Genomic DNA, 14,480 nt, shown 5'->3' with positions numbered 1-14,480 from the left:
ATAAATTTGTGTTAAATTACGTTTTGGGGGAAAAGCTGGTTTTGAATTACATCCGGTTCAAAGGGCGCTGCTCAAAGAAATTTCACAATAAAAGTCATGGAGAGAATATAATCTGGTGTACTGTTGAGTTTACGTTTTTTATGCAAACATTTTAATGTGCTCTACCTTATATTATATCCACATTGTTATATATATATACTTTTATTGCAAACATATCTGATTTGTCTTAACTCATAAGTGCGTGTGAACTTTTACACTGACATTTACTTACCGGGTGTGTTTCCGGACTGCTGTGATTGGTCGATACGAATTGGCTCACTTTCATGTTCAGGCAGCTGACAGAGGGCTGGGTCTGCAGGGACAATGGAGAAAATTTTATGCAAAATCCACGGCAAGTTTCACCAAATTAAAGCTTGTTATGTGTTTGTGATGGAATATAAAGGTGAATTATGTGTTTAGTTTCCAGAAAACGTGTTTAAATTGTTTGTAAGGTGCAGTTTCTGTCTGGTAACTAATGAAACTGGGGTTTTTTTTGACATTGTTTACTTTCTGTTTCCCCATACAGGCAGTGTGTGTATGCTAAAGACTGGCGTCAAAGATGGACCAAATAAAGGCAAAAGCTTCTATGTCTGCGTTGACCAGCAAGGCTGTGGGTTCACTCATGTGGCAGGGTGAGTTAGACACTGACATCCACGTGGCTGACACTGAGAGACCTATTCAGAGAGGCTTTGCACCCAGGCACCACCACAGCAGTGACCTCACCATGCATCCTGGTTAACACTAAAGAAAGAAGCCTTGAGAGTCATGCAGTCCAACCACAAAGAGTCCAGAAATTTGGTACCTACAAGTAAAGATGGAGCACAATTCTCTTATTATATCAAAACATTCTTTATATATGTGCTTAGTCTTAACTATGTCTTACTTGCAACAGCTTTTATGGTAATAACATTCCAATTTTAATCCACTTAAATCAACTATTACTTCATACACAACCAGCTCTGCTCCCAGCAGACCACATGACACATGACAATAAAAACCTGTGTAAACATTACACTGTGCAATAATAGTTAAAATAGTTTTTTCTGTCTGTAAATATAATATTTCAGTTATTGTTGATTTTCTACTGTTTTTTATTGCTTATTTATAATACTTGTTTTTTTTATTTTCATTTTTATCTTGTCTTTCTTTTACTATGTCTCTTGTGTGCACTTTAACTCTCTGCTGCTGTAAGCCTGCAAATTTCCCTGCTGCGGGACTAATAAAGGATTATCTTATCTTATCTTATCTTATCTTATCTTATCTTGTCTTATACAAGCTGAGTCCTAGTCTGACAATCGACATTGTCAAAACATTACTGGTGATTATTTAATTGTATAATAGTTGTTGTTGTTTGTCATCTCCTCCAGAATCTCTCCGTCCCACTGCCTTCATCATGAAGACTCGATGGTGGAACTCCAAGCTCTCACCTTCAGTCTACAGCAACAGAGCCACAGGTGGATTCTTTATTTATTTTTTTAAATGTCCAAAACAAGTAATGAAAAAGTCATTGCTGTTGCAGCTTAACATCGATCTATTCTCCTTTTTCCAGGTTGTTCTACAGGTGCGTTGTGGGTAAAAAGGCAGGCCAGAGGTGGTGTGGAGACGTGCCGTGGACTGCAGTAAGACAACACAGATTACACCATACACACCTTTTTATTTATATACTTTAGATACCTTTACTTAGAACACTTTTATCTCTTCAAATCATCACAAACACGTTCAGAACTTTATGTAGAATTCTTGTAATGATCCCAATGTTTCAAAGGAGAACAATTATGCTTGTGAAATTACTTTAGAGATATAACTGGACATATAAAACAAAAATACACAAGTCACTGACCATAAAATCCACAGTTTGAGTCCAGCCAGGAGCTTCTGTTGCATGCTTCTTATTTTTAAAGCATCTGTCGTCTTCCATCTTTGCAGCCAGAGAAGGAAAAGAGAAACCCTCTAGCTGACACGCAGCTGCAGCCATCTTGCCTGCCGCCCGTCAGAAACCCCTTCAAAGCCTCCGACAAGTCCGACAAGGACTCTGAGTGGAGGAAGATGCAGCGTGACAAGAAAAGAAGCGAGGAGAGAGACAGCGGGGCGAGTCACAAGGCAGAGGGAGGAGAAAGTCGTCAGAAAGAAAATGTGGAGAGCGTCGGTGCAGCAGAGAAGGAAGAGGAAGGAAAGCTGAACTCAGATGTTTCTTACCACGGTAAACAACTTCCCCCGGGGATGAAGTTAAAGAAGAGAGTTTCAGATGAGGAGGGAAAAGGTCCCAAAGCGAGCAGTGAGAAAAAGCTTACGGATAAAGTGCAAGATAAGACTGAAGAGGACCACAGTGAGCAGGGGGAAGCAGAAAACGTGACTACTACCTCCAGAGTCGAGGCTGTTCATCCAGAGAAGAAGAGTCCAGCCTCACAGGGTCCTCACAAGGTCTCACCAAAACAACCAACCAATACGGGAACCCGTCTGGTTGAACAAACTGACCCTACTGTAAAAGAGAACGTCTCTAAATCTGCACCAAGGAGCAGCAGAGACTCTGATAAAACCAGGCACCCCACATCAACCAAACCAACACAACCAGAGTCCAGTCAAACCAAAGTCGATGATGATGATGATGATGATGATGATGATGATGATGATGATGATGATGATGTGGTGGTGGTGTCGGTGAAACCTGCTACTCAGAAAACTCCTCCTGTTCCTGCCGTTCAAAAGACGCTGACCGCCTTCGCTGGGTTCCAGCCGGCGTCTAACGCTAAGGTCAAAGGTCAGCCGGCAGATCCGAAAGGGATGCACAGCCTGCTCACGGCTCAACTCCAGCAGAAGAAGGTGAAACACACGACACGCACCTCATACACACACGTCATTCACTGGTTTGATTGTGTCAATTCAGATGTCACACTCTCTATGTCTGAATAGTCTTTTTTATCTTGTAAAAAGTCTTAGAAAGGAAGAAGAAAGTTAGTTATTTTAGTAGATGGAGAACAAAACACTGTTGAACAGTTCAACCACACTGACAACTGAAAGAGACAAATATCACTCAGCAACAGTTGGCTAAGAAGAGAAGAAATCAGCAGTGATTGTTAAAGGAAACTGGAAGCTTAGATTTAAACAGGAAAAGGGAAGGCTGGTTGATAATTCAATGTGATCCTTTGGAATCACTGATTGATTAAATCATGAAAAACGTTTTCTTTTTGTATACAATGACTATAACGAGCACAAACCAACTCAAGATTTTTTTTTTGCACTAAAGTTCTTAATAAAAGAGAGTGAACTTTTCATGGACATCAACTTAAATGGAAGTTTGAATCATTACATTAATTTCATAGAAGCTATTTGTTGTGTCTTCATCACAGAAAATATCCTGGAAACTGATCTCTGTTTTTCCTCCCGTTAAGGCGACTCTGTCCGTGGTGAACGTTGCAGCTCTGCCAGATAAAGGGGAGCGTTTGAGGACTCAGGTCAAAGAGCTGGAGGACGCGCTGGAGTCTCTGAGCCTCACTGCTGCTGCTCAGACCGGTAACTCGCTCACTTCTACAGCCGTATAATATTTAACACATGATAAATGTCAAAAAATGCAGAACCAAGTGCAAAAGAAAACAAATTGCTCTGTAATAAACTAAATATGGTGAAACAGCTGAATGTACATTGATCTATAATCACTTTCAGGGTCTCAGGATGGAGGAAGCAGCAGCGCTGATGCTGGTCCGGGTAGCAGCCAGGTTAACCCCTTCAGTCGGCAGGGCGGCACCATCCTGCTCCCTGCCCCCCCAGCACCGGGCCCCTCCCAACACCAGGCCTCTGGTGGCTACACCCAGATGTTTGGAGGTAGGCGGAACACGGAGGTGGACAGATGTTTCTGTCATTGTTTTGGTTTGGTATTTTGGAGGGAAATCTGTCGGCCCATATCAGTTTTTATTTCAAGCACTAACACTTGTGTATTTGAAATCTATGACAGCGTTTTAGGGCCCCTGGTAGAGGGGTAAGATTCCTAGAAAAACTCTGAATATTTAAGTAAAATATATATTATCTGATGTTCTGGTCTTCTTTTTTTTTTTTTTTTTTACTTTTCTCTAATTGTATATTAATTCTATGAACATGATGCTGACGTTGATATATTGTACTTTATCCTCATGTTAGACCTGTTTAACATATCATCTTGCCAATGAGTTATCAGATAAATCTTAAAGATTACTGTTTCTGAGTCCTGAAAGATACATATATATATGTTTTCTTTCATGTCTCTCTGTGTTGTTTAACATAAATAATTATTTATATAAATCATATATTTTGCTATCTGCGGCTCATGTTACTGCAGTATTTAACGGTGGTGTCCTCAATGTGTTGAGGTTGATCCAACCTTGTAAAAAAAATAAAAATAAAACCCCATATTTTTGTTATTGTTCTCATAAATTCTTGACTTTAAGCCCAGAAAATACTAAAAGTTTTTTCTGAGTTTTAGTCTCCAAATATTTCCCCCCCTCACTTGCCTTAGTAATTGCTTCTTTTTTTTTTTTTTACTTACAATGGACCTAATACTTTATTGTAAAAATCTGACTATTAATCTCTGGATTTATTTAGTCTTTTACTGATTTCATTCATAACTCATGCAAACACATTAACTCTGGTTGCTTCATGTCTCCAGCAAACCCTCAGGCCCAGTCCTTCTACGGAGGCAGGATGACCGATGACCGTCTGCTGGCGGTGAAAAATGCCACCTGTGAGACCATCGACCATCTCCACAAATCCATGGAGTCCTGCCCCGGCGCTGAGGACGAGGTTCCGGACCCCAAAGGCATCAAGGTTACACACTCACCAGTTTATCTTTTATTTATCAGTCCTTCACTCAGAATATCTGACAAAACATCAGGGAATGAGGCTTTTATTGTTGCATTCTGATATGTTTTATAACAAATGAATCATCAAGTATGTAGACAGCCAAGTCCTCTTGTGATTGGTCCATTACTCTGATAACATTGTCCTCTTCTGATTGGTTGTCAGGTGTCACTCATGCCTCATCAGAGGAGAGCTTTGGCCTGGCTGCTCTGGAGAGAGAACCAGAATCCCTGCGGAGGAATTCTGGGTAAATTCTCTTTCTTTTTTTTCATTTATTAAGGAAGTTATAATGTAGAATGATTTAAGATAGAGACAGAGTTGGTTTGATATTTCTTCACAGGTGAAAATAAGCCTATTTGTTCTCAAAAACTCTACAAGACTCAAAAATGATAAAGTGTTCCATCTCCTGAAAAGTAAAACCCGTTCTTTCTCAGAAAAAATAAGTGAAGCCGAAGTTCCAGCGGATCCTTTAAACGTCTTTAAATAGATTTTCAGAATTAAAAGTCATAAAATGTCTTATGTTCAAGTGTTGAATTTTGCCCTCTGTATTTTCCGACAGCTGCTAGAATCTTGATAATGTTGAAGGAGCGCAACATGAAGGAGAGGAGAGAACTTTTTAATTATTAGATATAAAGATGATTTTCATTATCGTTTAATCTGCTGTTTGTCTATAAAATGTCAGAAAATAGTGAAAGAACATCCATTCCAGGTTTCTTTAATCTGATGTTTATTAATGTCTTGTTTTGTCCAAAATCCCCCAAAATGTTGGTCTATATGAAGGTTGGAGCTTCAAATTTGATTTAAAAAAGTGTGCAAGCAGTTTGGTTGGCCAGACATTGGAGAGGAAATTGTCTATGTAAAAAAGACTTGTGATCAGAACAATGAAAATAGGAATCTGCGTAACGGTGTGAATCATCCTTTTTCCTTCCTCTGTCTGGATTCAGCGGATGACATGGGTCTGGGGAAAACCCTGACCGTGATCGCTCTCATACTGGCCAAGAAGATCAAAGCAAAAGAGGAAGTAGAGAAGAAGGAAGAGAAGAAGCTGGAGAGCTGGATCTCCAAAACCGGTAACCAAAACCTTTTATCGCACTCTGTAATCATTACTTTCCACCTCCAGAATTCAAAGTATGATATGATAAGTTTGTTTGTTTGTTTGTTGATCCTCCAGACTCCAGCCTCGTGGTTTCTAAAGGAACCCTGATCGTCTGTCCCGCCTCGCTGATCCACCACTGGAAGAGGGAGATCGAAAGACACGTGAAGACGGGCAAGCTGACGGTGTACCTGTACCACGGACCCAACCGAGAGAAAAGCGCCAAAGTGTGAGGGAACCACACACACAATCACACAAACACAAGGCTTCATCACTTAACTTCAGAGGAGTGTTGAAGCCGACACGGTCACACTGAATGAAGTGTTCTCTGTCTGTTCTCCTCAGGCTGGCTGATTTTGATGTGGTTGTGACCACGTACAGTTTGGTCTCCAAGGAGATCCCAGTCCAGAAGGAGGACGCTGAGAAACCCAGCAAAGACACTGATGGAGTGGTGAGTAATATATATTTATATTTATGTTCTGGTTTCAGCAGCATTTATCAGCTTCAATGCTGCAACTTAAAGAGACGGTAGTGATGTTTTGAAGTGTGTTTGTATGAGGTTCTTCTCCACAGTCAGTGTTTTACTACAGTAGATGAAGCAAAGCAATGTTCTGCTTATGGACGTATTTTAGACACCTAAAATAATCAATATCAGTTTAAATGTACGCTATATTTAAAATATTTTCAACTCTTTACCTTTCTGACGGGGACTGGTGTGACTTTGGTGTTTTTAAAGGGTTAGTTCAGATTCACCAAAGTCACACAATAACACAAACAAACTAAGCAATCGAAGCAGCAGTAGACCAGCAACTCCTGTGTTCTGTGAGGTAAAATTACTGTTTTTGTCAACCTAGTCTGGTGGCTTGGAATAAAGCATAAATAAGGTTCTGTCTGTTTCTCCAAACTTGGATCTACTGTAAACACTGACTACGGAAGAGTACCTCAGAAAAGTATACTTAAAAACATCCAGAAGTAGATTCTTCAATGTGTAGAAAAGTCTTTGGGACCAGAACTAATCAACTCAGACACATGTTCACCTCCTCCCGTGTTTCCTCAGACGTCACGCTCCGCTCCTCTTCTGAGAGTGACCTGGGCCCGGGTGGTTCTGGACGAAGGCCACAACATCAAGAACCCCAAAGTGCAGACCTCCATGGCCGTCTGTCAGCTGAGGGCTCGTGCCCGCTGGGCCGTCACCGGAACACCCATCCAGAACAACCTGCTGGACATGTACTCACTGCTCAAGTAAGACAAAGACACAGTGAATACAAGAGTTTAAAAAGTCCAAAACATCATTTATGGACCTTAAAGTTACTGTGAGGAACTTTTATCTGGTCCTGATCCAGTCTCAGTTTAGTCCTGGTCCTCTATAGACCTCCATCAGTAAACAGACCATCAGAGAGAAGATCGTCTGTTTCTATAAAGTTATTCTTAAAGCTCGTCATCGGAGCCACCGGGTCGGATTCTGGAGAAACCAGATGAAATCATGAAGGTTCACCAGAAACTCCTTCAGACCAGACTCCAGCAGAGACCAGTCCACCGTGGACAGACCCAGATCCAGCAGAGACCAGTCCACCGTGGACAGACCCAGATCCAGCAGAGACCAGTCCACCGTGGACAGACCCAGATCCAGCAGAGACCAGTCCACCGTGGACAGACCCAGATCCAACTTTTTCATCTTGAAAAATTAGTTTTTCCTCACATCAGGAGCTATAGATTCAAATAACTTTAGAAATTGCAGCAACTTGGTGCTATAGATAAATCTCAACTTTACAGATTCCATTGAGATCACCTAAACATGTTTTGAGATATCATCTGAGAGATGAAGTCTGTCTCCGTCTTCCAGGTTTCTGCGTTGTTCTCCGTTTAATGAGTACAAAGTGTGGAAAGCTCAGGTGGACAACGGCTCAAACCGAGGCAGAGAGAGACTCAACATCCTGACAAGGACTCTGCTGCTCCGACGGACCAAAGACCAGCTGGACTCCACCGGAAAACCACTGGTAGGGACCGACACACAGCTTATGAGATCAATACGTTATGAAGGCCACCACCTTTTTGTTATTGATTATGAACACACTCTTGTTTTGACGTGTTTCCAGGTGTGTCTTCCTGATCGGACCTGCGAGGTGCATCAGCTCAAACTGTCCAAGGATGAACAGGCCGTGTACGATGTGGTCTTTGCCCAATCCAGGTAACACAACACAACACTTCTCTTCTCATTTAACAAAAGATTTGTGAGAAAGCCGTAGACTGTATATAAGAAGTGGACGTAGACATCGTGACGTCACCCATTGGTTTGTAGACTGCCATTTTGAAAACTTGAGTTCGGCGATTTCACCGTCGCCACCTTGGATTATTGCCTTCTCCACGTTGCTTTTTTCACAATCAATGAACAGGAAGTGACCATATTAGGACTGAGGAGGAGTGACGTAGAGAGGTTGTATACGTCTCTGGTGTGGACCTGTCAATCAGTGTGTAGCCCCGCCCTAAAGCATCCCCTGCTTTATGGTCTGTTTGACTCTAAATGGAGCATCATTTACTAAATGAACATCATGCTGTATTGAAGAAGACTTGAAACTAGAGATTGAGACCATAAACTCATGTTTACAATGTTTACTGAGGGAATAAATCAAGAGAGAAGTAGAGTCATTTTCTCATAGACTTCTATCACCATATTGCTCTTTTCCTCCAGATCGACTCTACAGAACTACCTGAAGAGACACGAAGGGAATGATGTGAAAAAGGGAAACGCTTCCAGTTCCAATCCCTTTGACAAAGGTGAGATATCACAAATATTATGGATTTATATTTGTGCCTCAGCCCTGACCATGCAATCTGTAATTTTGAGCACAGAAAAAGTAAAACAAATATTTAATATTTTGTTGAGAAATTATTATCATACAAAGAATAATTGACGTTGAGCAACAGCTTATATTTGTACCGAATGTCTTTTCTTTTTTTTTACATTCAAAATGTCTATTGAGGTTTTTCGAATGAAGCTTTGAAGCTGTGCAGCATTTGAATGCTTATTTTTAGAATTCGTATGTCAACATTATGAATGAAGCTTCAAAATATATGATGCAACCTTCAATATATCGTTTGCCTAAGTCATTATTTGGCCTCATCAAATAATGTTTTTTTTCAGATTAATGTTTCTAGAAAGCTGCATGTATGTAGCTCATTAATATTAGCGTATCAACACGGTGTGTGTCTTCCCTCCCCAGTGGCCCAGGAGTTCGGTATGTCCCAGGCTGGCGCTGCTGCCTCGAGTTCCCAGCAGCCCCAGCAGGCGTCCAGCACCATCCACATCCTGTCTCTGCTGCTGCGCCTCCGACAGTGCTGCTGTCACCTGTCGCTTCTTAAGAAGGTACACACAGGGTTTCTCAGCTTTGTCTTTGTCTGTTCTAGTTAAAACCCACCACTGATGTCCTTCTCTCTCTCTCTGCTCAGACTCTGGACACGTCGGAGCTGCAGGGCGACGGTATCGTCTTGTCTCTGGAGGAGCAGCTCAACGCTCTGTGTCTCTCCTCCAGCCCCTCTTCAACGTCGGCGTCTGGATCTCAACCCGCCGACACCGTGGCCCTCAACGGCACCCGCTTCCCCTCACAGCTGTTTGAGGACACCAGTGAGAGCACCAAGGTGGGCGACTTACCAATTAGGAATCAAAAAGACAACAACTGTAACTCATAGATAAGTCCATAGACTGTGGGTGCAAACGGGAAACGACCATAAATCAACCTCCACAATGACGAGGAGGGATTGTAGTCACCTGCAAACTCATATCTCATATTCAATGACTACTTTATTGCCTAGTTACAAACCCTGTATAGAAAAAGTCAAGTATTAAATGTATTATAAAGAAACAAAGGTTGAATATCCTGTAAACAGTTTTATTTGTCTGAAAAATATTTACTAAATTTTAGATTTTTAAGACCTCCTGTTTCTAACGCTTTTAAAATTAATTTGCCTTATTTGTAAAATCCCTAAAAATTAAAATAGTGTTTTTTAATCTGAGTATTTTTGACACCCGATCGCCCACCAAGTTACAAAAATTAAGAGGTGCTCGACAAAGCACCTGCTTCACGACGGGGAATATTAACTAAACTTTATTAAACATTTTTGATTAAATGTGGAAGACAAAGACTTGGCACTTTTTTCCCCCTCTCTCCTCTTTAAACACAAAACATATTTTATTTTGTTTCTTTTTAACTTCAAAATATTCTTGTTTTATTTTGGTTGACTTTATATTTTTAGGGTCTTCACACCATCAGCTGTGAATGTTGATGTAAATCCGATCATTTTTTAGATTGCTAAATTTATTAAGTCATATTTTAAAATCTGTCTTTGTCAAAAAGTCAGGGAAAACGTGCTCTGTAAGAAAACAACTTTATGTTGTATCACACAATGTCCTGTCAAAAGTGGGAAAACAAGTCCATGTTTCATAACAAAAACAAATGAACTTCTACCTTTACTTTTCCAGATTGCTGCCATCGTCTCCGAGCTGAAGGCGATCAGACAGAAGGGAGCTGATCAGAAAAGGTAAAACATTAAAGTTGCATTATTTTCTTAGATTTTCATTCAGTTATTTTCCATGTTGTTTTATTCTTGCATCAAAAAAATCAACACATCAGCATCATTCAAATAATGCAATTGCGAAATCAATCTCTCCACAAGGTCCACATAGAAGCTGTTCTGGATCAATCGACTGTGTTGCACGATCTTTTTCAGCAGATAGAGTTACGGACAACTTTTAGACTCTTTAAGAACTTTCTCCATCTGCTGAGGAAGATGTTGATGATCTTGTGGTTCTGTCGGTTTCACACACTCCTCTGTGTAGATGATCTTTTTAAAGAACTCCTCGTTAACGGTAATATGTAATCTCTGGTAACCTGCAGCGTGATCGTGTCCCAGTGGACCAGCATGCTCCGGATCGTAGCGGTCCATCTGCGTCGGATGGGCCTGAGATACGCCGTCATCGACGGGACCGTCAACCCCAAACACCGCATGGACCTGGTGGAGGAGTTCAACACCAACGCCGACGGGCCGCAGGTTGATATACATAGTGAATGAAGTGCTGCTTTGACTTGGGCCAGTTTAACATTTTAAATAAATCAGAATCGGCTTTATTGGCCATGTACGGTATACATAAAAGTAATTTGACTTTGGTTTTTTTACGTTGCAACCTCTGTCTGTTTATATAATATTTTAGTTATTGTGGATTCTTAAAGTTTTTTACTTATTGAATATTCTTTACTGTGTAATTACTTATTTATAATACTTGTTTTGATATTGTACTTTACTGTCTCTTGTCTATATTATCCTCTCTGCTGCTGTAATCCTGCAAATATCTTATAAACATTAAACTACTATGTACACATATAAATGTATATATCCAAAAGTATTTATTTATGAACATAAAACACAACAACCATGACATGAAATGGAGATTATAGTGCAATGATGCAGAGTGCAAAGATACTTTAATGAATATAGAAGGATTGTCACAGGATACTCTATGTATATATTAATATTTCTGTTTTTCTACTAAAGGTGATGCTGGTGTCTCTTTGTGCTGGAGGGGTCGGACTGAACCTCATCGGTGGGAATCACCTGTTTCTCATTGACATGCACTGGTGAGAGACGATGTTTGTTTCACTCTGCTTTATGTAGTCAGCTGTTTATAGTCTGAATTATTCTTGGTTTTTTTTTTACTCCTTTTCTGCTGTTGTTCTTAACATTCAACTGAACTTTACTTGAAAAATGTTATATGGATCAGCTGACCCTTTTAGCTGAAACTTGAGCTGCATCCAGTCTCTTTATTCTTATAGAACATTTTACCAGAAACTTATTAACATTTAAAGACATAAAAAGCATTTTACAGTTTTTGACTATTCTAATTCTCAAGAAAAGTGAGCACTCAAACTTTCTTAACTTTTGTGCCTCACTGTTTTGGAAAAGTTCCAAATGTTTTGTCCACGTCAAAAACTGGCATAAAATTGCATATTATTCGTTATATTAAAATGAATGACAGTTTGGTGACATAATGCCACTGTTGTTTTTATTATAAAAAATATATATATATTCTATTATTTTCTGTACTAAATGCTTGGGAGGATTTTTTTATTTTATATGTAAATAATGAGCAATAACACTGATTTTGATGCATTTTTATTTTTCGTGTAGAAAACCAGAAAAATAGCATGTATTTGCAAAAATGTCTCAATCTGGTGGAAGGTAGTAAAATTGTACTTTATAAAACAGGCTCCAGATTAAAAGCCTGCTATAATAGAATGCATGGTTTTATGCTGTAATGGCGATTTGATCCAACGTTGTGGTTTTAATGTGGACATATTTGTCCTTACGGGTCTGAGTGTCTTTGTTTTGGCTGCACAGTTTATTATAATATGCAATAAAAAAAATAAACCAATCAATTTAGCTTTATTAAATATGGTAAAATACACTTATTAAAAATTTAAATAGTGCTCACTCTCAAACAAACACAGGAGATAAAAAAACTGAAATTCCATTTTGTGCTGTTTTGCACTGCCTTGGTCATTTAATGCTGCTAATGAAGTGATGAAATCTTTTCACCTGTTCAGCATGATGAAGAATGGTTTAGTTCTTTTGACCTCTGACCCCTGATACTCTCACAGGAACCCGGCTTTGGAGGATCAGGCCTGTGACCGGATCTACAGAGTTGGACAACGTAAAGATGTCACCATCCACAGGTAACGAATCAGCAGGACGTTGATTAATCAGACATCAAAAATACATTTAGAGTCTCTTAAAGCAGAGATCAAATTATATTAGTGTAGGCAGGAGGGAAACAAAAAATAAATCGGACTAAGTATTAAGCAATAATAATAAAATAAATAAACATACAAATAAATAAATAGAAAAAAGCCAGGCTACATAGATGGGGTTTTAGTTTCTGTTTTAAAATATCGTTATATTTTAGGCTCTTCCAACTGGAAGAGCCTTCAAAACGCTGTAACGATATAGTATAGTGTATCTTTCTTCTGCTTTGTGGAGCAGCTAAAAGAGAAGAACCAGCATGTTAACGATTCGTTTCTATGTGTCTGTGTTCTCCAGGTTTGTGTGTGACGGCACGGTGGAGAAGAAGATCTCCAAGCTGCAGGAGAAGAAGAAGGAGCTGGCCCAGAATGTGCTGTCGGGAACGGGAAGCACCGTCTCCAAACTGTCCCTGGCCGACCTCAGGATCATTTTTGGTGTCTGAGACGGGAAAAGAATTGTCAAACCCCAATGTTACAACAGCTGACGACTGTATATGCATGTGTTTAAAGTTCAGGGGATAATAATCTCATAAGACTGAGGTAATAAATAACCAAAAATCATAGATGCTAGAGGGCTTATTTTACCACTATTATCTTTATCCAGAACAGTGTTTTTATCTGCATCCTCTCTGCTCTACAAATAGTTATTGGACTTCATGTGCCTTCACATTTTATTTCAAATTTTCCTTTTACTTAAACTGTTTGTCCCTTATTTCAGTACTGCTATTAGCATCTGTTTACTCTTATATATGTTGCTTTAGCTGGTCTATTTCAACATTATTTCAGTTGTTGAATTTGACGTTACATTCTTTCTAATTTTTTATGGCATATGCTACAGTAAGTGTCTCATATAATTAAGTATTTTTAAAACTATGTGTTCCATGCTTTTATCCTAATTTAGTTAAATCAAGTTATTTTAAAATGTGATATCTTGCTCATTATTGGAGTGAAGCAAATATTTCCTCCTGTTTTTAATATCTATAGTTTGTCACCTGATGGAGTAAACTTCTTTTAAAGCTGTTTTCAAATATCTTTGTTTAAAATTATGTATTGTTTTTATTTGTTTTCTTTTATTTGAATAAATTCAGGTGATGAAGCTCACGTTACTGCTCGCTCTAATTTGAATAGTAACTTCTGATCGTGTGTAATTTGCTCATTCTTGTTTGGATTTTAAGGTTAAATCAGATCTAATAATTGCAGCCACAATTATCTTGCACATCTTGTTCTTATTGTTCCATATTGCAGATATTTTTAAACATGCATTCCCTGATATTTGGTGTTTATTTGAAATATATTTTTTAAACACTGAAGCATGGTAATGTATAGTTAATTTGCTCCATGAAAATTATATATTCAGGGAACATTCTGTCCACATGAATAGTTCAATTCAAAATCACTTGTCTGTATGAGCACAAAGATAAGATAAGATAAGATAATCCTTTATTAGTCCCGCAGCGGGGAAATTTGCAGGCTTACAGCAGCATAGAGTTAAAGTGCACACAAGAGACATAGTAAAGAAAGACAAGATAAAAATAAAAAAATTAAAAAAAAAAAGTATTATAAATAAGCAATAAAAACAGTAGAAAACACAATAACTGAAATATAATATTTACAGACAGAAAAAAACTATTTTAACTATTATTGCACAGTGTTTTTATTGTCATGTGTCATGTGGTCTGCTGGGAGCAGAGCTGGTTGTGCAAAGCTGCTCATTTTATTATTTCTTTGCT

General features: G+C 39.0%; 1 protein-coding gene across 2 annotated transcripts in view; it reads left to right on the top strand.

The window, feature by feature from the left end:
- The first annotated feature begins 311 nt into the window (after positions 1-311).
- The window catches only part of ttf2 (transcription termination factor, RNA polymerase II), a 190,060-nt gene continuing 175,891 nt past the window's right edge, over positions 312-14,480 (top strand). The window contains exons 1-23 of one of the 2 annotated variants that reach the window (XM_054616040.1): positions 312-395; positions 570-671; positions 1,407-1,493; positions 1,589-1,658; positions 1,966-2,859; positions 3,429-3,549; positions 3,700-3,858; positions 4,676-4,833; positions 5,032-5,113; positions 5,811-5,936; positions 6,038-6,188; positions 6,305-6,410; positions 7,017-7,201; positions 7,803-7,956; positions 8,056-8,147; positions 8,649-8,734; positions 9,181-9,323; positions 9,407-9,595; positions 10,437-10,495; positions 10,852-11,005; positions 11,507-11,589; positions 12,610-12,684; positions 13,049-13,197. In XM_054616040.1, coding sequence (XP_054472015.1) covers positions 364-395; positions 570-671; positions 1,407-1,493; positions 1,589-1,658; positions 1,966-2,859; positions 3,429-3,549; positions 3,700-3,858; positions 4,676-4,833; positions 5,032-5,113; positions 5,811-5,936; positions 6,038-6,188; positions 6,305-6,410; positions 7,017-7,201; positions 7,803-7,956; positions 8,056-8,147; positions 8,649-8,734; positions 9,181-9,323; positions 9,407-9,595; positions 10,437-10,495; positions 10,852-11,005; positions 11,507-11,589; positions 12,610-12,684; positions 13,049-13,193 — 3,453 coding nt within the window. In that variant the 5' untranslated portion in view covers positions 312-363 and the 3' untranslated portion in view covers positions 13,194-13,197. Of the gene's footprint in view, positions 396-569; positions 672-1,406; positions 1,494-1,588; positions 1,659-1,965; positions 2,860-3,428; positions 3,550-3,699; positions 3,859-4,675; positions 4,834-5,031; positions 5,114-5,810; positions 5,937-6,037; positions 6,189-6,304; positions 6,411-7,016; positions 7,202-7,802; positions 7,957-8,055; positions 8,148-8,648; positions 8,735-9,180; positions 9,324-9,406; positions 9,596-10,436; positions 10,496-10,851; positions 11,006-11,506; positions 11,590-12,609; positions 12,685-13,048; positions 13,950-14,480 lie in introns of those variants that run through there. The other variant, XM_054616039.1, reaches the window with a different exon arrangement.

The sequence above is a fragment of the Anoplopoma fimbria genome, chromosome 16 (genome assembly GCF_027596085.1).
Source record: "Anoplopoma fimbria isolate UVic2021 breed Golden Eagle Sablefish chromosome 16, Afim_UVic_2022, whole genome shotgun sequence".
In the NCBI taxonomy this organism is placed as follows: domain Eukaryota; kingdom Metazoa; phylum Chordata; class Actinopteri; order Perciformes; family Anoplopomatidae; genus Anoplopoma; species Anoplopoma fimbria.
The sequence above is the reverse complement of the archived record's forward strand: the minus strand, read 5'-3'. Positions and strand labels throughout refer to the sequence as shown.